Source organism: Lissotriton helveticus, chromosome 2_1, assembly GCF_964261635.1.
Source record: "Lissotriton helveticus chromosome 2_1, aLisHel1.1, whole genome shotgun sequence".
Classification (NCBI taxonomy): Eukaryota; Metazoa; Chordata; class Amphibia; order Caudata; family Salamandridae; genus Lissotriton; species Lissotriton helveticus.
The window spans coordinates 128,526,662-128,553,672 of NC_136059.1; the positions used below are offsets into that span (position 1 = coordinate 128,526,662).

The 27,011-nt window shown below is 44.4% G+C and overlaps 1 protein-coding gene across 2 annotated transcripts in view; it reads right to left on the bottom strand.

Moving 5' to 3' along the window:
- Positions 1-5,249: 5,249 nt before the first annotated feature.
- LOC144817791 (uncharacterized) overlaps positions 5,250-27,011 on the bottom strand; it is a 30,121-nt gene continuing 8,359 nt past the window's right edge. For both annotated transcript variants that reach the window (XM_078674608.1, XM_078674609.1), the window contains exon 3: positions 5,250-8,141. In XM_078674608.1, the coding sequence (XP_078530734.1) occupies positions 6,079-8,141 (2,063 nt within the window). In that variant the 3' untranslated portion in view covers positions 5,250-6,078. The remainder of the gene's footprint in view (positions 8,142-27,011) is intronic.

Sequence of the window (27,011 nt, forward strand, 5' to 3'; positions counted from 1 at the left end):
TTTGGGTGAGCCAGAGCTGCACCTGCCCGTCCCCTCCTAACCTTGAGGCCCTAACGGCTGAGTAGTGTGCTTTAGAAACCCCTGATTGATTGATTGATTGATTGATTGATTGAAAATAGCTTTTGGATGCCAGTCACTTTAAATTTAAATGCTCCATTTTATACATCAAGTTACCTGATTTGTGGGCTAGAAATTGTCATTTTTATTTGTAAATGGGAGGCCTTGCAAAAAGGTCATTTTGCAAGGCCAGACTCAGTTTCAAAACTGCAGCAGCTGGGCGACATTGGTAGGCCTGGGGTCATGTTTGTCTTGTCACACTAGTAGATGGCACAGTAGAGCTATACTAAATAGGTGACTTTTAACCTGCCATGCCATGGTTGTATTTTGGTACACCATATTCTATTTACTTATAGGAAAGTTGAATATTCCAATTCGGAGTAAGCCAAATTTGACATGTTTTAGGAGTAAGAGCAAATGCACTGGGCCTGGTTAGCAGTTCCCCAGCTCAAAATGCCATCAGCATCAGTCCACAAAAATTGGGTGTTCACACTAAAAAAAGCATTTTCCGACATGCATCACATGGAATTCATAAGTATTGGACACAAATGCCATAGTTTGGAATGCCAAAGGGTTTGATACTGCATTTCTATTTAATTGCATTTTTAATGCTCCTGAAAGTACCTTCCATTGTGTGCATTCAGCTGACTTCACTCTGTGTGTTCCACATATATCCGTTGTTCATATCTTATTTAGAATAACCCTACATACCACCCATCTCTGGATGTGGCATTTTGTCTCACTAGTGCACATTAACCAGCGCAGTTGTTGTGGCAACGTAATCTCTCTTAAAACTGACTAGATAAAGAATGTGTAGAAGGAGGAAATAAGGATGAGCGTACCTCCCACAATAGTAGGGATGGAGTAGAAAGCCAGATAATGCAGAATACCTCCTACCCATTATCTTACATATCAAGAGCTGAACCCATGGAGATAGGGTTCCAAGGAAGATATTTAATTGCAAGGGGCTAATTTACAAATGTCACACTACAAAGAACAGCATCCAGTTTTGCTGTGCTGCATTGTCTGTGAGGGAGAGAGCAGGATAGTGCCATATCTCCTAATATATGGCTCTGGCCAGCTCTCTCTCTAGTGCTGGCACAAGGTCAGACAGCCCTACACCACTGATACACTTCAGCATCATTGTGCAAAGGTGTCAGCATCATTTCTAGGATAGCTTTTGAACTAAAGTAGTGCTCTTCTAGTAGAAACCACTATGCTTAGTCTAACTTTAAAATGTTTCCTACTTTGGAAGTGTGCTCTATATTAATGCACACATGACAAGTTAGAAACATTAGGTGAAATAAAAGCATTGCTCTTTTTTAACACTAGCAGCAAAAGATGCGTTATTGTTTTAGCCCAAAGCCTTGCATGCTATTTTTAGTAGATAGACATCAAAAACCATAGGTGGTTGACTGGGAACATCCACTTTTGGAATGCCCCTTGATGCAGAATAAAATATGTGTTCCTTCGTCCTGTTCCAGGTTCGTGGTAACTGGATGAGTGGAAACTTTAGGACGATGGCTTACAGAGAGCTGGTGTTCCATAGGTACAATGATCCATAGATAATAATAAAGACATTTATAAAGCGCATGGTTACGCCATCTCGGCGTGTCCCCGTGCTCAGTGAGAGGGAGGAGACAGTTGACCGCATCTGAGGTCCACTTAGTGCTAACCGGAGAATAGATACGTTATTAGCGCCCTTCTAAACTTAGCTTCAGAGCTCTCCATCCTGAGTTTTAGAGGGAGCTTGTTCCAGTTCTGAGCTGCCAGGAACCTGAAGGATCAGCCTACCATTGTGGCCTTCTTTACCTTCGGAATTTCCAGCATCCCGGTCCCACTGGATCTAAGAGACCTCCCTGGCACATACCTGGTGACCAAGTCACTCAGATACGAAGAGCCAAGGTTCTGGGAAATACGGTGACAGGTGCATAACGTCTTAAACATAACTCTTTTCTTAACTGGGAGCCAGTGCAGTGAGTCAAGGGCTTTTTTTGAAGCCGCCCTCCTAGGCTGTGTGAGTACCAGCCGCCCGGCAGCATTCTGCAAGACCTGTAGTCTCACCAGACCTTTAGCCATAGTCTAGGCGAGATGTGATGAGAGCATGCACCATTGTCTTCCTAGCCCCTATCGGGAGGAGATCCAACGTTTTACGTAGATTTTTTAGGACTCCAAAACATTTCCCGACTACCTGTCTAATATGTCCCTCATAGGAAAGAGTGGAGTCCCCCCTGATCCCCAGATTTTTCTCCTCGGTGCAAGGTATGAGGGTAGGGCCCAAACTCGGAGGCCACCAAGCCGACGTTCAGCTCGATGTAATACCTCCCACCACAAGCCCCTCTGTCTTACTGCCATTCAATTTCAGGCAGTTCTTATCCATCCAGGAGGCAAGCTCCGGCATGCAAGCCCTGAAATTAGAGGCCGACCCCTCCAGTGCCTGGGATAGGGAGAACAACAGCTGGGTGTCGACAGCATAAGAGACAACCCCAACTCCAAATCCCTGTACTATCTCAGCCAAAGGAGTCATGTACAGGTTGAACAGGGTAGGACTAAGGGCAGAGCCCTGAGGTACCTGCTCTAATTTAATGTCATTGGAGTAGTGTACACCCTGTCTGATCTGAAAACTGCGATCTACTAGGAAGGATTTCAGCCACTTCAGGGCCAGACCCGAGACACCACCCTTATTCAGTCACTGCAGCAAGGTGTAGTGTGCTACAGTGTCGAAGGCGGCACTGAGGTCTAACATGATCAGAGCCATGGTTTACCCAGCATCAGCCCCCTGTCTAATAGTTTCTGTGGCACGTAGTGGAGCAGTTTCCGTAGAATACCCTGCCCGAAATCCAGATTGCGACGGAGGTAGGAGACTCGCGGCTTCCAGATGTGTCATGAGTTGAAGATTAGCCACCTTCTCTGCTACCTTTGCCAAGAATGGCAGAAGGGAGATGGGTCGCAGATTTTCTAGTTTGTCTTGACTGATGTTCGGCTTCTTCTTGACTGGGAGAACAATGGCTCGTTTCCAGTTCGCTGGCAGTGTGTGTAGACTGAACGAGATGTCTAACACATGCCTAATGAACGGCTCAAGAGTATCTAAACTCTCGCCCATCACCTTAGGTGGGGCAGGATCTCTGGGAGAGCCAGATTTAACACTGAGGCAGATACTCCTAAGAGTCTCAGGAGAGGGAAAAGTTGTTCAGTCTCAGCCCTGTCTTAGTTCCTCCCATCTGTTCTTCAAATTCAGCGCCCCTCATTACAGTCCCTGAGAACGATGAGTAAATTTCCTTCACCTTCTCTGAGAAGTAATTCGCAACCCGATTGCAGTCCTTAGCTGAGCCCCTGCTTGGCACAGCCGTACCAGCCAGGGAGGAGATCTCCTTATATATTTTAAAGAGTTTGTTAGTAGAATTCTCCGCGTTCCAATTCTGGCCTTGTAATGGGTGGCTTTAGCCCGCCTTAACCGACCTTGATATTTCCTCTATTCCTCCCTGTATTTCATTCTATCCTGGTTCCAAAATCCCTTTCTCCACTGCCTCTCCAGACGTTTACATTCCGCTTTTACGAGATGTAGATTTGGGGTAAACCAGGTTGCAGATTTATGTACCCTGCCCCAAACTTTGATCGAGAGCAGCGGGGCCACCTTATTAAGAGCGTCAATTATGCACCTCTCCAGATTCATACAGGCGGTTTTACTGTCTGAACCACCCGGGGGTCCGCCCACTGTCAACTCTCTATTAAAATCACCCTGTACAAAGTTTTTCCACTTCCTACACGGGTGGTTGCCCATTGCTACCTCCTGGCTTTCGATCTCTGGCACCCTGATCACAAAAGGCACCAAAAAGTGGTCCGAACAGGGAGGGGGGTAAAAACTTCTACATTCTCCCAGCTAGCGAACACTGGATCAAGTAGGTGTCCGTGCTGATGAGTAGGAGAGCATGATTTCAAGCCTAGGTGAAGTGACTAAAGATCCTGGCATACTTTGAATGCCTCCTTATTCAGAGGGTCCTCCAAATGGAGATTCAGATCACCCAGAACCAGGAACTTAACATGTCTTAAGGCTAAATGAGCTATACCCTCCAGCAGACTGGGCAGAAAGTGTGTAGGAGAGCCCGGGGGGTTTATCAACCAAAAGCCCTTTCACCGTAAAGTTAGGGCTGATATTCAATTTAAAGGAGCCGGCCTCACTATCACATAGCATGGCCGGTTCAAAGCAGCATTCAAGGGGAGATCTAAAAATTACCGATATCCCCTCTCCTCTGTATACCGCTCTATCAATTCTAGTTGTAGTATAACCGGAGGGGAGTGCCTCAATAATATATGGCGCAGAATTGGCATCCAGCCAGGTCTCAGTAAGAAACGGGAGATCAAGCTTAGTGTCAGAGAGCAAGTCAGAGATTCCGATTTTGTGTTTACTGAGAGATCTGCAATTCTGTAACCCACAACAGAGAACCCCTCTCTCTACCTGCCTTATGTGGCCCAAGCACCAGCTAAGTGGACAGTGATTACATGCCCTAACTTGATTAGCCGACATACTGTGTCTGCAAGCACTGTCCATAAGGGGACATAAAGCCAGCAATTCCGCCCTGCCATATTGCCTTCTAACCGCAAATCGGCCAGGGGTTCTGGCCCCGGTCCCCGTACGGCCGCGGACGGGCGCAGATGGGCTTGCTTTTGGCGAGCCTTTGGCGCGTCGGCAGCTCGCCCGCTGTGTGCGTCCGCTGCACTGTCGTTTAAGCATTAGCCTTACATCCCTAAGGACTGATCATGGGATTTCGAATAGAGCGCTAACAGTCACCCCAGCCAAAGGATGAGATGAGACACTGAGAGCTATACTGTGAGGTACCTATTAGCGAGGAGGCATTTGTGGCATTATTCCACATATTCTTGCTGAATATTTGGGTAATGAAGCATGATTACACTACATGGAATTATGTGAGTTATGTCAACCCCTAATTTTGAGTTTCACTATAACTAGCAGTTTGACTTATTGTTACTGATGACTGATACTTAAGTGTAGATGGAGATATTGTAGCCTTGTTTTGCTTTTTTAGTGTGAGTTTGGCTCTCTTGGAATTTGTTTATCATCCAGTCCTTGGTGCCTCAAAATATACAAGTGCTAAATGTTTAGTCTGAATAATTATGTGGCTACACATGTGCAAATAAGAAAACGTACCGACAAAATAAATGGAACTGTAAACTTTATATATATCTTAAGCAGTAAACTTTATTGTGTTACAGATTACAATCTCGAGAAACAAAGCCAATGCATGATTTAGGATACAAAGCAAAGAAATTGGTGTGCATGTGTTGGCTAATTTCTGAACAATATTAACATTCTTGTCCGTGGACAGCCTATGGGAAGTCTATGTCATGTTTAGCTGATACCCAAAGTACAATGGGTAACTCCTCACTAACACATTAGATCTGCAGAGGTCTTGATCTGGGACCCATCTACTATGCAGGGACCTGTTCTCAAGCAGGGGTGTTTTAAATCATGAATTATTGGAGAAAGCAAGGCATGGAATTCAGAGGTACTTTGAGTTCAAAGGTCAGAATATGGGAGTCTCCAATGAGTCCAAGAAAAACAGCAAACGATGCGCATGCATAAAATGTAAAGCACAGGTGGATCTAGCAGCAGTTTAATTCTCGAGTAGTGTATTTTCCACACCCTATGGTTCATGGAACGAGATATTGAACAGTGCTTTGATTTCAAGGCAGAGGAATTTGTCATGACCTTGAGTTCACACACAATTTTATCTCATATAGCAGTGCACATACGTGAGCTAGCATTGCCTGATATCTCATGGTTGATACATTTCTAAAGAATGGCATATGAGGCAACATTTCAAATCAATGGGCAGCTTGTATCTAGAGCAAAACACATGAAATATCAAATGTAAGGTGCCCATTGGAATGGAAACATCTTCCACCCACTGACTGCAATTGATTATTGTCTAAGCAAAGCTTTAGGAGGTAAACTTGAGATAAACAGAATAGTCTGGCCCTCTCAGGCGAAGAAAGATATTCCTAGAAATCAATTGCGTTTGCGCCTGCATTTACATCCTCACTGATGCGTTTCTTTTCGGCTTCAGTGAGGGATGGGATGGCTGCTCCCAGCTGGCAATTGATTTCCTTAACTCTTGCCTCAATACTCATGTCAAACTCTTCTTTTTTGGTAATCACCAAGTCTTGGATTGACTTTTGAGCCTCTTCACAACCACTTTGTAGCTTCTCACGCTCAATCTTGAACTGTGGGTTTGTGGGAGACATGGTGATCAGTCTTCCTAAAGAGCTCACGCGGTCCATCAGGTAGCGTTGGGAAACCTCGCAGTAGGTAGAGGAGATCATGTTGACTAACTGGGAAACACTGCTGCATGCAAATGCTCGGTTGTACATCAGGTCCTTCACAAAGGCATCAGTGGAATAGTTGGGAATGCTCTGCACTGATCTGGCAGACTGCACTAACTCATTGACATTTTTATCTAGGCAGGATTGGATTAGGTTGGATATCATCTGGAAGAAGAGGATCATTTTCTCCCACTGCTTTTTCACTCTCCCTAGGCAATCTAGGCCTTTAATGAGCATCTTTTTGGCTGTCTCAAAATCAATCTCCTTCAGTGAATAGCTTTTCATTTCAACCAGGATCGTTGTAAGTTCCTTATTTTCTTTTTGAACCTTCTCGAAGGATTCCTTGTACATTTCCTGAGTATTTTTTAACTGAATTGTAGCTTGTTCTACTCGTGTCTGTGCCATTTGTGCAGAGTGAGTGCCTATGCTGACAGGGCCTTTAGTTTGGTCTGCATTCGGTGGATTTGGCTTCAAGGGTTGAGCATTAGTCTCTATTTTACAATATGAATCAACTTTTATTGCCCTGCTACTTAATGAGTTTATCCTTTGAACAATTGCTTGCTGGAAACTCTCATCTGGTGTCTTAGCCAATGCAACTCTTCCCAAGTCTTCACATATGTCAATAACAGATTGTAGAACATTATCCATTTGTGTTTGTGCTTTACACTCAGCTTGTTCCGCTATCTCCTTTTTCAATCTCATTGCCAGATCTTTTGGATAGTTTGTTGTCACTGTATTATCTTTCTCACTATAAACCATCTTCATGTTAATAGTTTTCCCATTACTGTCTATGACTTTCTGAAGGCCGTCGGTGATAGCTGTCATCTGATTGGACTTGGTACAGATTGTCTTAGTCGCCTGATTGGATTTGACATCACTACTGTAAACAGTACCCACCTTCCCACCAGCAGGAATATTTGTGCCAAGCTCCCTGCTTATCATTGTGTTTGCAGAGGAAGTCAGTGTGTCAAGAATGCCACCAACAAAATTAGCAGCCATAGTTTCCCACACAGAGGGCACCTTCTTCAGAGCATCCTTGTAGGCATCTGCAGCATCCTTAAGTTGTGTCTCAGTCATCTTCCTGTACTCTTCTGCCATTTTTACAGCATCCTTTGCAGATGCTTCTCTAATGGTGAGCTGTTCCAGGGCGACCTTCACATCCTCCAAGTTCTTCTCGTAGCCCCTCTTGGAGTTCACACAAGCTTCAAGCACCTCGTGGATTAAGAGAATGGTGTTACTAAAACTTGTCTCTACAGCCTGAGCCAAGGATGTGCAATCCCTGGAAGTCCCGAGAATAGAGCTTAGGCGCCGTGGGAGCATGGCATTAACAGTGGCAGTGGGCTGGAACAGAATTGTGACTAATTCTTTAATGTCACGTGGCAAGCCACCTGTGAGGAGCCTTATCCTATCCATGTTTCTGTTTGCTGTGTTGAAGGAATTCCAGGCTTTGTTGGAAATCTGCATTAGGGAGGCTGAAAAGGACTCTGGGTATTGCATGTACTTGTAACCACTTGGTGGTGGATTCAGGTTGATAGAGAAGTCCCCACTGGCTGATGAAATGCATGCCAGCTCTCCTAGGATTGCAATGGAGATGGGGCCGGGCATTAGGAACTCTTCCCAGTTAGCGTACGGTTTCATCATCAGCTCAGCTTCTGCCCTCACGTCCTGGGCGTTGCTGACACTCTTCACTGCTTCTTTGAGATTAGCAGCTGATGATTTACAGTCAGCCTCCCTCTTACGCCCTGGAGAGAACAGTTACAGAATAAAGTGATATGAATAAAGTTATGGGAATGAGAGATTTTAAGAGCTAACAATAACAATCTGGAGGGATATATGCTCAGTTGGAGGGGTGAACACCTTAATTCTGACATGTAACCCCAATATATGCAACATTTATTTCCTGCTGCTCAGGTAATCTCTCTCACAAAGCCAGACTTGACATTAGGGCAGCAAGAGCAATGCCCAGCTTTTGATTTCAAAAGATCCTCATTTGGGATAAATCTAACCATTTCTGTCAATTCTGTGGTAGCAAGAAACCACGGGCGTTTAAGAGATACACATATGTCTTTAATATAACATAACTATCTAGAGTGATCCATTAGTCTTACATGTAATAATGGAGACGACAGAGTGTGCAATCTTTTCCGGGTGACTCAAGGGCCGATCCTGTCCAGTGGCTGCTCTCTCTTTGATGCCTTATTACATGATTGTGCATGACATGACTAAAACACAGGACTACTGGAAAAAGTAAGAGTAAACCAGTCACACCTTATTTTAGCAGCGAAGGTGAGATGCTGCTTCTAGGAAATTGTAAACTATGAAGTCATTATAGAGTCAAAGAGAGTAAAATGTACGTTTAGACATGGCCATACTAAGAGTAAACAGATACAAAGTAGACTAGGTAAAACTACCAGTCTATTCAGGCATATTAGATAAAGGAATACCACATATAATGAACATGAATAGAAAGCGTAGACATACTGATCCCAATTTCCAAATCCATTTACAACTCGTAAAAAAGATATAGGAGCATAGTGTTATGATTTGCAGGTCACTGAATTCACACAATTTGATGTTGCATAAATCTTGTCAATATCTTGTGATATTTCCCCATGATGGTGCAATGTTTTGCAGGATTGGGGAGTGAGAGGTTCAAGGCTTGGTCAATATTGAAAGTTTATTAATGTCCATATATATCTAAGATTGTGACCAATGCCAGCTCTCCTCTGACCCTTTTCAATCCCAACATTGTTTGGAGATTTTCTCTTTTCAGAGCCGCGAATAAATGTCCTTCCAGGATGAGAAGGATATAGAAACACCCCAATAATTTGCGGGGTGTCAGGTAAGTGATTTCCTAAGGCAAAAATATAAAGAAAACTACACCATTGCATAAAGGAGTTGTCTTTTGTCCTGGGCTAGTTGTACACTGTTTACAAATACTCCATTGAAAATGACAACTTACAGGAGCAAATAGAAATGCAAACATGTTCACCTCAATCATACCTGGAACCTGCAAAGGGGGCCCAGGTCATCTAGTTAAAAGAATTGTGAGCTTAAGAAGGAAGAAATTATGTCCATGTGCCATGGTGTAATTCCCTGAGTGTAGATTTACAAGTCTTTTCATGAAGCAAATCGGCTATATATTCGGATTATACCAAAATATATGTTAACACAGCACTTAGTGACATCAGACATGGACATAGTACATATGTACCTAGTGATACTAGAAATAGACATGCTACATATGTACCAAGTGACACTACACATGGACATGCTACTCACTTACCTGGTTATATCAGCCATGGACAGACTACACATGTACCTGGTGAAATCATACATGGACATACTACACATGTACCTAGTGATACCAGACATGGATATACTTCACATGTACCTGGTGGTACAAGACATGGCCATAGTACACATGCAACTGTTGGTATCAGACATGGGCATACTACAGATTAACATGATAATACCAGACCTGGGCATAATACACATGTACCTGGTGATACCAGACATGGCAATACTACATATGTACCTAGTGATACCAGAAATAGGCATGCTACATATGTACCTATTGAAACCAGACATGGACTACTGCACATGTACCTGGTGATACCAGACATGGACATAAAACACATGCACCTGCTGGTATCATACATGGAAATACTACATATGTACCTAGTGATGCAAGACATGGACATACTACACATTTACCCAGTGATACCAGACATAGATATACTAGACATAGTGCAGGATACTCCTCACACAATATATTCCAGAGCATTAGAGGATAACACTAGATCTGACACACATTAATAAGGATTGTCTGAAATACATCAGCTTCAGCAGCACCCAAAATGCAAGGATTGAAACTTCCATCCCAAACAATGCATTATAGGCTCCCATAATGAAATGTCCAGAAAACGGGCTGATATTTCCTCACACCCAAAGTAACTGATAAATGTGTGACAGTAAGTCAGATGGTGATAAATATACAGTCCGTAATTGTGAGAAATCATGAACTGTTTACAGTGTGCCCCCACTTTTTGCCCTCATTTTGACTACTAGTTGCTGTTTTTCAGACTCTGATTGAGCCCTGGGCTCCACCAAGCCGACCCAGGGCATGTACTCTGTAAATAAAGTACATGGTAATTTGATATAATTACAGTTGCCAATTACAGACCCCTGTAAGGGTCTAGTATATAATAAGACAAGGAGGATTTAATCTATCAATAAGTCCCTAGTAAATAATAGGGCATGGAGGTTTAGAAGCCCAGTAGAATTCCTGAACTGGAGTGTGCACTACTGTGGCGCCAGCTGGCATTTTAAAAGCCAGCCCTGCCTTGCAGGCTGCTTTTAAGTTGAAGTTATATGCAAATGTGGCTTTGGATTTCAAGGTACTTCCAAAGTATTAATCTACCTTACTGTTACATATGTGTCACCCCTAAGGTCTCTCCTAGGTGCCCCAGGGATAGGGTGCCTTATAACTTTACAGGGACATTATAAAATATGTTTTATATGCCCTGATGACAGAAAACAACTGCCAATTTTGCTTTTCCTCATTGTAGTGAATGGTTCCATAGGCTAACATTGTAATATTTTACCTAAGTACAAATATTGAAATATTTTAGTTCAAGGTATCACATGAATAGTTAAGATATATCCAGCAATTTGTCATTATTAGACTTCTAATAGCTGTGACAGAAATGTTATTAAACTTTCTTTTCTGTGTGCCAAAATCCAGATTTTCATCTACTCTCTCCTGGTTGGCCAGCCTCTGCCCAGGCTAACCAGGCTGCTCTAATGAGATGTGAAAAGCCCTGCTTCCTGTGGGCAAAGAAGTACAAACTACAGAGCAGATGGCAGGCAGCGTGTGGTAAATAAATAATTAATTACCGGTACTATTTTTCTATGCATTAACTGAAAAGGATAGCTCAATAAATAAGAGGCAGAATCCGTGGTATCTGAGTCATACGGGCTTTAATCAGATGGCTCGAGCCAATGGACCATCGGGTTCCATCACCTGCAAAGGTTCAGGAAGGGACAGACACAGGACAAAGGGACAAAGGACAAAGGGAAAAAAGCCTAATGTCATATTAACATCATACAGTATATATAGTAAAACAGTACAATTGCATTGCATACAGTAGGCGTAATAAGTGACAAATGAAAGATAAGAACATATGGGCGTGAAAAGAAGGCGTGCACAGGGCGTGCACGGAGACACGTCATACCGTATCCACCTAGGTGAACACGTCGGACCGGATCTGTGTACCCAAACCCGTCGGACCGGGCACAAATTAATGAACCCGTCTAGATACGTCCCAGCAACGGTACTCACCGGGAAGCAAAAACTGAAAGCCTCGGACTGGACTGGACTGCTACGACGTCTGGTTACTGCTACGCACTACGCATGCGCCTCGGGCTTCGGGCTTTGGAAACAGGTGGGCCTCCGGATACCTCGGACCTTGCTCTCTCGGCTTGGGCTCTGGTCGGGACGATCCGCCTTCCTCACCGCCTCGTCTGGATGCCGGACCGCAGTCTCCGTCTCCTCCGTGGGCCTGAGGGAGACTTGAAGCAGAAATATCTGCACGTGCACAGTAGGGTTCCGTCACGGCTGTAGAAGGGTCAGGGGGCCTGCGTTACATCGCCGGCGCGTGGGGAAGGGGCTCGTCCCTATTCGGGCGCCATTTATGTGGTAAATAAATAATTAATTACCGGTACTATTTTTCTATGCATTAACTGAAAAGGATAGCTCAATAAATAAGAGGCAGAATCCGTGGTATCTGAGTCATACGGGCTTTAATCAGATGGCTCGAGCCAATGGACCATCGGGTTCCATCACCTGCAAAGGTTCAGGAAGGGACAGACACAGGACAAAGGGAAAAAAGCCTAATGTCATATTAACATCATACAGTATATATAGTAAAACAGTACAAATGCATTGCATACAGTAGGCGTAATAAGCGACAAATGAAAGATAAGAACATATGGGCGTGAAAAGAAGGCGTGCACAGGGCGTGCACGGAGACATGTGATGTAAACGTCACAGAAGTGTCATAAATGGGCGGATACATGGAGGGGGCTACCTGGGCAGCTGGAACCTTTAACCTACTGGTGCGCGCAAACGGGCCATGACGTGTAACTGGGGAGAGCTAGGGGCTCTGACTTCTAGCACTAGAAGAGGAGACTAAAGTCTGGGATGTCAGGACGACATGTACCTATAGCATATCTGATATCTCGTGTTTGGAGTACATGTTGCTTGAATCTAAAAGTCATCAGGGCAAAGGCTACTTGTCACTGAGGCTGGTGCATGCATATATTTCTTCATGTATTGCGTGTGCTATGAATCCTCTATGGATACTAATTCAGTAATTCTCTTGCAAGGAAACAGAAAGACTAGACTATAGATGAAGATGTTTATGCGGTTCGTTAGCTAGGAATGTGAAGCCGGGGAGCTGAACTGATAACTGTATGCATAACATATTCTTGGCAGACAGGCAGGCAGGCCAGGCCGGGCACCGCGCTGCTTGGCAGGAAGTAAGTGAAGGGTCAGGGAATGCGGGAGGGGCTGCATCGCTCCTCGGAGTGATTCGGGAGACTTGAGGCTTGAATCTGGTGTCCGGGCCCTGTGAGGCCTAGAAACGGGGACAACTCGATGATTTAACGTGCATAATGCAAAAACGTTGGCAACATAGGCCTAGAAGCCTAATTCACGTTGCTTTCACGAGGAACTGGATAACTGACATATTAACGTTGGACACAACTATAATTGCGTCTTTATTCGGGCAAGGGGTAAATATGCATATCGATCATGCACACATAACATATAATGGGGAACACGTAGGGACACATGACAGGGCAAAATTCAATTTTCCTCATTCCCTCCTTGTTCCCTACGTTTCCTTCAGGAAACATCAATATTCATGATACCATCTATCTGTTCATACAGCATCATTTGCTCGTCTTTAATCTTCTTGGAATGGGACTTTGGACTTGGAATACAAGAGGTAGCACACAAGCCACAAATCGCAGGGCCACATTGTAAACAGAGACAACAACTGAATATGATCATTACTACTATTCCCAGGAATGACAGTACTTTCCATCCCCAGGCAGATATTATACTCCAGAGCCAACCGGACCATGTCCAGGTGCCTGGATTCTGGTGTAACTGATGGGCTATTTTATGGAGTCTTGTTATCGCTGAATATACAGACGATGCGTTATTAGGAATGAAAATGCAACAACTAGATCCGATGACTCTACAAGCTCCGCCCCTATTGGCCAGTATGACGTCAAGAACAAGGCGGTTCTGGAGAACGACAAATCTCATAGCAGATTGCTCTTCTGTTAAGTTACCTAGAGCGGAAGTAGTCTCATTCACTACTGCTTCAAGGGTTCTCGTTAACCTACGTATTAGCTTACTATTCTGGATAGGTCCTATGAAGAAAAAGAAACCTTTATTGAAATCTGTATACTGTTCTAAGGCAGTTTCAGTGTGATCGACAATTGGGGACTCGATCTCCCTTCTATGTCTAACGTGTACTAGATGTGTATTTCTGTGATAATCGGATGGGGCTAGGAAAACTGGTGGCAGTAGGAAGGCAATGTAACATGTTCCATCCCAATCTAGGGGCAGACGTACATATGCGGTCTGACCACATACAAAATATGAATGACGTGAGGCTTGGAAAGTAGATTTCCCACTGTCACTATACTCGACCACAGTAGTACAATCACTGTGTCCTAGATGTACTGAACCATTCTTTCTAACACATAATTCGCCTTTTACTGGTAGGACTGTAATAGCAGGCAAGTCTGGAGTAGTCTCGGACTGAACATTCAAAATCATGAAATTCGAGGACTAATTACCTAGATCATATACTTCATTTTCTAGATCCAACCCTGTCCTATGGGAAAGACCTTCCTTGTCTGGGAAACATGTTCTATTTAAAAGGGACTTATCGTCTAAAGATGACGTTATCGTAAACCATGCTCCACACGAACCATTGTGTGAAAACGGATAGGGAAAGAGTGGCAGAACTCCCTTCGGTGTCTGGAAAGGGGGGAGTCGACCACACACCCAACAATTAGTGGCATTGCTAGTCTGGTGTGAATAGTGTAACATACGTATAAAAGTATTGTTGCGCATTGCAAGTCGATAGGATAACTCGTGAGGGGGTAGTTCACTAAAAGTGTGCTCTACTGTATCATTGGAGGAAAGATGTACATGTGAATCAAGAGGAGGAAAAAATACATGTAAAACATAACTTATGCATGTAATCGTAAGACTCAGAAATAACATAAACAATAAAGTAACAATACATCTGCTGCGCAGATTCTTACAGTAACGTATTTTCTTGGAGTTTCGTCTAACTCTCTCACTATGTGGGTCTATCTCATACATGTCAGGAACCTGTCTAACCGCTTCACCCAAGAGGGACTTAAACAATTAAACTGTCTGACTTGCTAGACCTTAATTTGAGTTTATACTCCTGCTGCGGAGTTTTCTCTAACAGGGGAAGTTTAGAGTCAGTATCGGGGCAGTCCTTGAGAAAAGTCTTTGGACGCAGTCCATGAAAACGCTTGATGTGGCTGGAGTGTAGCCAGCCCTTCCGGCCTTCCAGTTTCACAGCGGTCCTTGTGGTCATCAGAACAAGTTTCGGCTCTTTCCAGCGGGGCTCCAGCGGGCTTGAACGATCAAAGTTCCTAACAAGGACGAGGTCACCTGGAATGACCTCGTGCGGTTTCACTTGGGTGTTGTCTGGAAAGGCAGCCGCGACCTGTGAACGACAAGAGAGTAGTGCAGACATCAAGGAAGCTAGGTAATCTGTCAGCATATTACTGTCAACATCGGTGATTTTACGTGGCATAGGTGTACCGCACATGTTCGGGGGACGACCAAATACAACTTCAAAAGGTGACAGACCTGATCGGGAGTGGGCGACCATTCTCATGTAAAAAAGGGCGACTGGCAGGGCTACCATCCAATCTACACCTTTCTCGGCACAGACCTTTGCAATACGTATTTTCAGAGTCTGATTGTGTCTCTCGACGAGGCCAGCTGCCTCGGGATGTCGCACGCAGTGGAACTTCCACTGGTACCGTAACAGAAGTGATACTTGTTTCATGAGTTCGGATGAGAATGGCTGTCCGTTGTCTGAATGCACGACCCTGGGCAAACCATAGCGTGGGAAATACTCACGAACCAACTGCCTGGCAGTGGTCGCGGCAGTGTAATCTGGGACTGGATAGGCTTCTGTCCATCTGGACAAAGCGCATACAACTACAAGGACATACTTGAAACCTCGACATCGATCCATCTGAATATAATCCATCTGGAGGACTTCAAAAGGGTGGTCAGGAGGATGGAATCCACCTTGTTCCACCGGAACACCTTTACCTGGATTGAACTGACAACAGATCATGCAGGTACGCACTTTCTGCTTGGCTGCTGCTCGTAAATGCTTGTTAAACCAAATGTTCTGGATACTGTCTAACATGGCTTTTTCTCCTAAATGTGCTGGACTATGTGCTGTATTAATAATGACTTGAACCATAGAGTCGGGGAGAAACCATGTGGCTTTTCCCTTCGTCAACCATCCCTGATCTGTCTGGACCCCTCCTTGTTCAGACCATTTCTTGATTTCGTCTGGGGTAGCATGTGTCTGTATGTCTAGTACATCTTGTGTAGGGTCCTTAACTGTCATACAAGTCGTCTGATCTGGAACATCTATCTTTGTCATGTTAACTGGAATGTCTGGAGTCTGAGCTGTAAGCTTGGCTGTTCGATCTGCTAGATCGTTACCTTGGGAAATGGTGTCAGTGGCTTTCGTATGTGCTTTGCACTTCATAATGGCAATAGCTGTCGGCAAATGTATTGCTTCTAACAGAGCTTGAATGAGGGGGCCATGCTGTATCTTGGCTCCATGAGAGGTCATGAAACCTCTTTCTTGCCAGAGGACTCCAAAGTCGTGAACGACTCCGAATGCATAACGTGAATCTGTATATATGTTTACTTTCAGGTTCTTAGCTCGTATGCAGGCTTGGGTCAGAGCAATGAGCTCTGCTGCTTGAGCAGACAAGGTGTCAATACGATGTGTTTCTATAATTTCAGTTTCAGTAGTCACTGCATACGCGGCTACTAACTCTCCTGTACTTGTTCTCATACATGAACCATCCACGTAAAGTGTCAGGTCTGGATCAGGTAATGCAATGTCTGTCAAGTCTTGTCTTGGCTTTGTCATGGTGTTAATAACTTCCACACAGTCATGTGTGGCAGGGTTTGATGTAATCGAAGGTAACAGTGTAGCAGGATTTAAAATGTTGCAGCGTCTGATTTCTATGTGTGGCTGAAACAGTGTCAGTTCATATCCTGTTAAACGTGCAATTGTCAAGTGCTGAGTCTGTGTTCGGTTTAAAAGAACTTCCACGGAATGTGGAACTTGTACTGTCAGGGAGTGTCCTAACACTATGGAATCACTTTGTCTGATAGCTAGAGCTGTGGCGGCAACTGACTTGAGGCACGCAGGCAATGCCTGGGCTACTGGATCTAATGTGCTAGAAAAGTTAGCACAAGGCTTCTGTTGTCCTGCTTGATCTTGCGTGAGAACAGATAATGCTGTACCATCACGTTCAGTGACAAAAAGTGTAAAAGACTTACTGTAGTTTGGTGTCGCTAACACAGGTGCGTTACATAAAGCTTTCTTTAACTCATTGAAAACAAGTGTATGTTCCTGGGTCCAAGGGAGGACAGTCGATGTGGCTGCCTCCTGTGTTGTCAACTGTATCAGAGGTTTGGCTAGATATGCGTACTGAGGGATCCATTGTCTGCAGTAAGAAGTGAGGCCGATAAAAGCTCGTACCTCCTTCTGTGTCTTGGGCTGTGGAAGATGTGCTATTAACTGGATACGGTCAGGTGTCAACTGTCTACCCCTCTTGGACAGTAAGTGTCCTAGGTATACCACTTGCTGGACACAGAATTGCAGTTTCGAAGGGGACACCTTGTGCCCCATTTCTGCCAGAAAATACAAGACTGTCAGTGACGCACGTTCGCAGTCACGTTCTGTACGGGCTGTGATCAATAGATCATCGACATACTGGAGCAGGGTAGTGTCAGGTGGCATGTGAATACTGTCTAGTTGTCTTTTAAGTGCTTGACTGTAAATACTAGGACTTTCTGTGAAACCTTGAGGAGCACGTGTGAATTTATAGCTTCTTCCATTTAAACAGAATCCGAAAAGAAACTGGCTGTCTGGATGAATGGGGACACTAAAGAATGCGTTCTTGAGATCAATAACAGTAAAGAACGTAGCTTCAGAATCAATGGCAGTCAATAGGGAAGAGATATCTGGAACCACTGGGTACTGAGGTATGATACATTTATTAAGTTCTCGAAGGTCAATCACTAATCGATAAACTGGAGGTGCATTTGGGTCAGTACGTTTAAGAATCGGAATGATAGGAGAATTACATACATTGGAGTCAGTTTCTACAACTACTCCTTGAGCAATGAGCTCGTCAATGATTTTCGATAAGGCTGCTACAGCCTCAGGTGGCAATTTGTACTGTCGGATTCGTGGTAATACAACACCTTGTTTCAGAGTGACACGATATGGTGTAATGTGCATACAACCTACATCAGTTGGACCTTGCGCCCATAAATGCTGTGGTACATTCAGTAATCTTGAATCAAAATCACGCAACACATAATGACCTTTAAAATCACGTAAAAACAATCTCACTCCTTCCGGAGAACAGCATATAACAGCTCCTAATTCTTTCAATGTTTTAATACCAAGTAAATTTTCAGGACATGATTTCGTAAGTAACAAGTCTGTAGTTCGAGACAATGGACCAACTTCTAGGGAAACTGGTTTCGATATTTCATTAACAATCGGCTTTCCTGAAAATCCCAGGGAAACATTTCTTGAGCCTGAGAGTGGAGCCCCTGGAACCTCGTCATGACTGATGGTAGTCCTACTTGCCCCTGTATCAATCAGAAACTTTCTATCTTTCCCTAATACTTGACTGTGTACATAGGGACCCTCTTGATCTACAGGAATCTCGATGAGAGGCAAGCCAACCTCCCTCTCTAGGCTGTTTCATGAATACTGCTGATATTCTGGATAATCTGACTGTGCGTACTGGTACATCTGTTGTGTAACGTGTTGTGTGGCAGCTATAGGCTGCGGTACTGTAACTGACTGTTGTGCATTCTGCGGTGGTTGCGAATTCTGCGGAACATGTTCCTGTCTAGGAGGTCGCGGTCTCTCTTTCGTCTTACCTGTAGCTATGTTGTGTTTCAGAACTGCACATCCGTTTATATAATGACCTGGCTGTTTACAGTAATTGCATGTCCCTTTAACAGGAGCTGCAGAATGACTAGTCTGATTCGGACCCCTCTTCTGACTATCTGCTGGAACAGACTGTGCAACTAGAACTTTCATTTTCGTATCTTTCATACGTCTCCTTTCGTGTTCTTGCTCTTCCCTAATTCGGTTCTGGTGATACTGTAACATCTGGAGCATTTGTGACGGGGTATTAGCTTGCCATGTACTCTCGACTTTTAATACTCGATTTTTAACTTGTGGTAAAGAATTCTCAACTAGTTTGGTAACAAAGAGATGTGGATACGATTCACTACTTGTTTTCAGACCGCTATTAATAATGAAACATTTCTCAAATCTGGAATAGAAATCACTAGTGTCTTCTTCTTGTTTCTGTTTACAGGCTGAGATGGCATCCCAGTCTTCCTTTTTCGTGGCTAGTAATCTTGGCAAGACTTGTATTAACAGTTCGGGCAATTCTTTGGCTTTATCCCCAAGACCAGTACCTGGGACTCGTGTATTATCTTCGTTCTCTAACGCGGTCCAGTCAATCTTTTTCTCTCCCACCTCCCATTCTTTTTCTTTGAGTTTTTCATATATGCCCGCGGGTAACAGGACCTTTAACATTTTGATGATATCAGGATACGTGTATTCTCCCATGCGGAGCATGTCTTTTAATTCACGGTGGAACCCTGCTGGATCTTTATCGCGACAGGGCACTAACTTCTTCATTTCCAGTAGTTCTATTTTCGTTATAGGGGTGTACACAAATACTCGTTCGAGCGCACCCCCCGTTCCCTTAACAGGATGCACTTCTCGCAACGGATTCTGTCTGTCTATATAAAATGGGGGTGAAACAGGAACAAAATGTGGAGTCAGGAACGTTCTGTATTTGTGGCGCTGTTCTAAAATGACACTAATTAAATCGATACCTAGACCTTTCCATCTGTTTAAGAGTAACTCGTTCAATACATTATATAAAGGACCTGGATCAGAATGCTGATCCTCGTACAGTGTAATGAGGTGCTGGATCATGTACATACCCACCAGTCGCTGTTCGTCTGGGGGCAGTTTCAGAAACATTTGAGCCACTATTTTATCTGAAAACGTGGTAGAATCACTAATCCATCGGACTGCTGATCGGGCTAGTTCTTGTTCATGCATGGTACTAAGCTCACTGTAACCTATTCGTAGTTTCAGAACTTTATCGGTAGCCTGGAATAATTGTTCAAGAGAACACTGTTCTGGTACGGGAGGAGGAAAAGCTTTCTTGTAATCTCGGCGTGTGTGTCTATCGGAAGGTCTCGTCCTACCTACATACGCTATTCTGGTGGGATTCTCGTTATCTACCTCTTCGTCTGAAGAGTCATTCTCTTTCTCGGCTATCTTCCTTGCTTTCTCCTTTTCGTGTATGCCTATGATTTCTTTACGAATCTTTCTGTACATGGTTTCTATACAATTTTGTGTCCTGTGTTTTCCTTCTGCTATATTGTCACTCCATCTGGTCAGGGCTTTCATCTCTTCTTTGTCTTTATCAGGATGATCCTGTTCTCTTATTAAACAGTTTATTAAAAATTGCAAAATCATGCCTTGAGTCTCGACTTTCCTGTGTGCCATAGCTTCGTGAATACTTTCTGGTTTCTCCCCTGTACGAATGAAGTGATATATACTGTCTAAATGTTTTTCCATACCTGGTATGGTAACCAAAAAATTTGCAACTCGTTGTAAACGTACGGAATACAATATCATGTCATCTTCGCCTGGCACTGGGTCATATCTGCAATCAGTAAGATACTTTTTGAGGGCTTCGAACGTAGCCACTTTTGGCGTACGCTGTAACGCTGCATCTCTCAGCGTTAGTCGTTTTGTTTGAGGCGGGGTGATAGGAATACCTCCCCCTGCTCCTCCTGAACTAGAATCGCCAATTAATACTGAATGTGCGGCTGCTGGTAACGTGACTGGTAAAGCAGGAGTACGTAATGTGGGTTGGTCCTGGGGTACTGGCACATTAACGGAATTCCCGGGACCAACGACTGGAGGCACAGTAATTACATTATTAACAGGAGGTGGAAGTTGAACAGGCGTAGGATTCGTATTAGCATATTCTGGGACAGTGTCATCTAAATAGGAAGAAAGAAAGATTTCAGCTGCAGTCGGTTTATGACGTAGCTTAGTCGGGACTAATGGTGGCGGTAAATTACAGGATGTTTCCGGGGTCGCCTTAGGCAAACCCTCGGCGAGAAGAGGATACATACCTTTAATAAGGGCATTTCTCTGTCTGTCTGACTGTTCTGCTCTAACTCGTTCACCTTCTTCTAGTAATTCGCTTTCTTGGGCTTTTTCTGAGGATTCTCTACTTAGTTCTGCTTTTCTGAATTCCTTTTCTGTTCTTTTATGGGATTCTTTACGCCACAGTTCTATGGCGTCCTTCTGGGATTGTCTGGCTTTCTTTTTCCATAATGCCTCTTTACTCTCATGATGCACTCGGCATCCCATGTTCCTGAAACAGGCCATCTATATTTCTCTTCGAGATCTTTGGTGTAGTCCACCCATAAATCTAGATACAGTATGGCATCTAAGCCATGCTTATGATACATGAAATGTCCAGGACTGTCCCTGGGAGGGACAGGAACTGATTCTTCGAGTAACCCTTTTCTGGTTTTTATCTGACGTAACTTAGAAAACAGCGGCATATTTGAACCGTACTTGAACTTGAACACAATACACAATGAACACAGTAATGAATAGCAAAACAATCATTCATACCACGACATCAAAAACACATTAATAACAGTTCGAACAGATACTACCTAATACATTGAAAACACAATACTTGGATTTCTCGAGAACAGACTTACTAGAATTACTGGATGCACTGCTAAAACAGTACAGAACATACCGGTCTCCTAAAGAGACACGTCATACCGTATCCACCTAGGTGAACACGTCGGACCGGATCTGTGTACCCAAACCCGTCGGACCGGGCACAAATTAATGAACCCGTCTAGATACGTCCCAGCAACGGTACTCACCGGGAAGCAAAAACTGAAAGCCTCGGACTGGACTGGACTGCTACAACGTCTGGTTACTGCTACGCACTACGCATGCGCCTCGGGCTTCGGGCTTCGGAAACAGGTGGGCCTCTGGATACCTCGGACCTTGCTCTCTCGGCTTGGGCTCTGGTCGGGACGATCCGCCTTCCTCACCGCCTCGTCTGGATGCCGGACCGCAGTCTCCGTCTCCTCCGTGGGCCTGAGGGAGACTTGAAGCAGAAATATCTGCACGTGCACAGTAGGGTTCCGTCACGGCTGTAGAAGGGTCAGGGGGCCTGCGTTACATCGCCGGCGCGTGGGGAAGGGGCTCGTCCCTATTCGGGCGCCATTTATGTGGTAAATAAATAATTAATTACCGGTACTATTTTTCTATGCATTAACTGAAAAGGATAGCTCAATAAATAAGAGGCAGAATCCGTGGTATCTGAGTCATACGGGCTTTAATCAGATGGCTCGAGCCAATGGACCATCGGGTTCCATCACCTGCAAAGGTTCAGGAAGGGACAAACACAGGACAAAGGGAAAAAAGCCTAATGTCATATTAACATCATACAGTATATATAGTAAAACAGTACAATTGCATTGCATACAGTAGGCGTAATAAGTGACAAATGAAAGATAAGAACATATGGGCGTGAAAAGAAGGCGTGCACAGGGCGTGCACGTAGACATGTGATGTAAACGTCACAGAAGTGTCATAAATGGGCGGATACATGGAGGGGGCTACCTGGGCAGCTGGAACCTTTAACCTACTGGTGCGCGCAAACGGGCCATGACGTGTAACTGGGGAGAGCTGGGGGCTCTGACTTCTAGCACTAGAAGAGGAGACTAAAGTCTGGGATGTCAGGACGACATGTACCTATAGCATATCTGATATCTCGTGTTTGGAGTACATGTTGCTTGAATCTAAAAGTCATCAGGGCAAAGGCTACTTGTCACTGAGGCTGGTGCATGCATATATTTCTTCATGTATTGCGTGTGCTATGAATCTTCTATGGATACTAATTCAGTAATTCTCTTGCATGGAGACAGAAAGACTAGACTATAGATGAAGATGTTTATGCGGTTCGTTAGCTAGGAATGTGAAGCCGGGGAGCTGAACTGATAACTGTATGCATAACTTATTCTTGGCAGACAGGCAGGCAGGCCAGGCCGGGCACCGCGCTGCTTGGCAGGAAGTAAGTGAAGGGTCAGCGATGCGGGAGGGGCTGCATCGCTCCTCGGAGTGATTCAGGAGACTTGAGGCTTGAATCTGGTGTCCGGGCCCTGTGAGGCCTAGAAACGGGGACAACTCGATGATTTAACGTGCATAATGCAAAAACGTTGGCAACATAGGCCTAGAAGCCTAATTCACGTTGCTTTCACGAGGAACTGGATAACTGACATATTAACGTTGGACACAACTATAATTGCGTCTTTATTCGGGCAAGGGGTAAATATGCATATCGATCATGCACACATAACATATAATGGGGAACACGTAGGGACACATGACAGGGCAAAATTCAATTTTCCTCAAGCGGGTGAGGGCTAGCCAGACAGGCCTTCAAAGGAAGAATGACCCCCACATAATGCCAACCCACCCACACAGACACCCTGTAATTTGATTAGGGTGAGGTGTGGAAGTAGAGCGTTAAAAAATAACCACCCCAGTTTGTTGGGTAAGCCCCATCCAGATCCTCTGATGAGAGGCTTTCCCCATTTTGGATTTTGAGAGAATAGTGCTCTCTGGGATAAGAATATGCCACACTATGGAGGAAGTGGTCATATACCTGGGTGGTACCCTGTGACCCATTGGTCAGTCCCTCACAGCCTGATGCCCAGGAAAACTGGATAAATATAGAAGAGTTCCGCAGCACCTAAGATCAGCTGCTAGGAGAAGAAGGACTGCCCTTCTTGATTCTGTAACGGCACCACAAGTGTTTGAACTCTGAAGACCGCGCCTGCTGCACAATCTGGTACTCTAGCCTTTGCCCTGCTTCAAGAAGGATAAATCAGTGAACTCACTTGCAAGCAACAGGTTAACAGAGCCCACCTGCATCATCTCCACCAAGAGTTCTCATCCTGTAGTGTGACCAGTGGACTTTCACTGATTTGGCAAGGTGCATTGTGGGAATTGTAGTTCACACTTCCAAAGGACCACCTAGGAGATTCCAGATCCTTAGATTGGTATTTTGGATACTTTGAACCATCAAAGAGACCCTCTGGAAGAAGGTTAGGAAGTATGGAACAAACATGTGTAAAATGCTCAATAAGCCGAACAGGTGCATTGTGGTAGTTGCAGTCCCAGACCTCAAGAGGAAAACCAGAGCCTCTAAACCCTTGGCTGGTGCTGTGGACCAATTTACAGCATCAAGAAACATTTCTGGAAGTAAGTGTAAACTTTAGACTTTGTCCTTGCCCTGCTCCACCTTTTTTAACCCTTTGAGTGCTATTTGCTTCTAAGTTCTTGTTTTAATTTCAATCTTTTAAAACTCATATCTATGGGTCCCTACATTGGATTTTTGGTCATTTTGGTTTCTATTCATTGATATAAATATAACCTATTTTCATAAACTGGTGTTGTTTTTTTCATTGTGTCCTACCTTTTAAGTGCATTGGTTTTTCCAAATGTTTTACAAATCTGTCTCCTAAGTTTTGCCTTCCTGATCTTTCCATTTACCAAGGGTTTGAGCAAGGTAATCATATATTGAGACCTAGACTGACCCTCTTATTGTTTTTGTGGCCCTATTTCTAGTGGCAAGTCAGCACTTATTACCGCTAATAACCAACTTTCCAGCAATAATTAATAGGAAACTTAGAGTCCATTAAAAAATAAGGAATTACAATGAAAGTCAATAGTTCCGGGTTGGATTTTGCTGGTACTTCCTCATTTTTACTAGACTTTCAAATGGAGGTTTCAGCAGCCCAACTCACTGTGTAAAAGTGATGAGATAAGTGGAACTCCAGCGGATCTTATATTTCTATTGGTATCTGTTGTTTTCCACCCTAAAATTAAGGGGAACTTGTACCTCAGACGCCCTCCATGAAAAGGGAGGAAACATTTACTGTTATAAAATAATGAGTATACTTTGGAAGACATTTTATTCTCCACAATGGAAATAGTAAAGAATATTGAATGAAGTTGTGTTTGTGGCCCCTTTCTATGTATTGCGATCACTGAGACTGTTTGAGACTACAGGTCGAGCTTCATCACTGCTTGAATGCGTATGTTCCTTTGGAGATTATGAGTACCAGGGCTACTTTGTGTCTACAAAGTCTCTTAAGTCAAATGTTGCCTTCTTGTAAGTAAAGCAATTATATTGTATATTACAATTGGGGGTGGGGTCGCACACTACTCACACACCAGCGGTATCGCCCCTAAGGACTGTGGTCAATGTAGTTACGTGTTCCGCGATGCATCTTTTTCGATTATCTGCTATCTTCGCTATCTTCGCCATCCCTTATATTGTATATGTTGAAATGTTTTAGTGCTGAAATATGATAAACAATGGTTTTGTGCATTCCTCGATATTGATTATTTTCCCAAAGGGCAACACCCGGTTAATTATGTAAAGAAATGTTATAAAATGTTGAAGTGTTTTGTTATTGATGTGGTGTTATAGGGTAGGAAATAAATACATTTTTGTTTTAAGATGCGTCGCTTTGTAAATACGGCGCAACGTGGTTCAAAATTCTCATTACAATTACATCAAGAAATTGATGCACCAGTGGCATCAAACTGTCAGAAGGAGCTCAGAAATACACCATCTGTCTTTTCACCTATGATGGCGCACAATGGCTGCCATGGGTGAAAACAGAGGCACGCTTGCGCTATGATGCACAGAGGACTGTGTTGCGGAGATGGAGACCCTCGAACACCTGACCTTTGGGTCAGAGGAACCAGCAGCAGCAGATGAGGACAGCAGCAGCTACCAGATGGCACTGTGCTGTGGGTAAGGAGTAGTCCACTAAGGGATAGTCCCCTGTACAATCAAGAGCTCACTGCCAGGGAGTGTGGAAAGGCAGCACCTCCCGGTTTCCTCTTCTAATCAAAATGTGGCACAGTTCCCTAGTGAGTAACGGCAGATCAAGCGGTATACCAATGGACCTGAGCACAAACTGGCCCTCGTGCTCTTGGCATTCGCTGCCAGCAATTGCCGATCCCAGCAACTTGAGCCAGTTAGTGTAGTACCACACCAGTCTTGTGTGGTGTCCGAATATGTGATGAGATTCCGCAAAGCAACATCCCGCATACCATCACTCCACAATTTTTATAATGTGGTGTCCTGGAAAAGAGCATCCTCCGCAGCGCACGGATTGCTCAAGGTAGAGTGAGCACCACCCACCCGTGCTAGACCTGGGCCCGACATAACCCCCCCAGGTCTCCTTTGCTACCTGTACCACTTTCTCCTCACCTGGACATCGACACCGGTGCTCAATCCGTGTGCTCTCTCTGAATCTGTAATTCAGCCAGCAGGAGTTTCAGCCAGGTAGTATTTCACAAGCCTGGGTACAGTAGTCGCCACAAAGCACACTGGGGAACCTCTTGATGCAGGTGATGTAATAGGGCCCCCTTAGAAGTGAATTTGCAGTGCTCCTGCCTCACCCTCTACAACATCTGGGCAGCACCACATCCTCCGGTCTGTGGTGAAGAGAGGTGCGGCACACCATTGGCAATCTCCTTCGTGCATCCCAGTGTAGTGGTGGCAAGTGTTATGCGATGCAAACCTCCCTACGTTGGTGCGCAGGAGCACCTCTACCAATCACAGCTCCAAGGGGCACCAGGTGGTCTTCTCACACAGGTTAGAAACTTGTCTCCAAGCAACCTGCCAGATAAGCGCGATCGCCTTTGCCTCAATGTCTACCGCCAAGGCCGAAGGCTTGGTCCCGACATGGCCTGCTTCCACCCTCAGGCCGCAGTAACTACACAGCACTTCCACCTCCCACTCTGGTTCTCAGACGCAGGCCCACCGAGGCCTCTGGGTTTCCAGGCTTCGACTGCCTTGGTGTCACAAGAAAAGAACTATGTAAAGTGACGCATTATTGGCTTCCACCAGCGACATAAATGGAGCCCTGAATCTGCATTTTGTCTTCACCTGAGACTCTGGCTGGTATTCCTGGCTGTTGGGGGGTTGGGGGGGGGTTGTTTACCTGTAATGAAATTGGCCCTTGCTGCTACATTCTGCATTCAATTGTTTTTATTTTATTGTTATCATTGATGGTGGACTTATAGGCTATATTT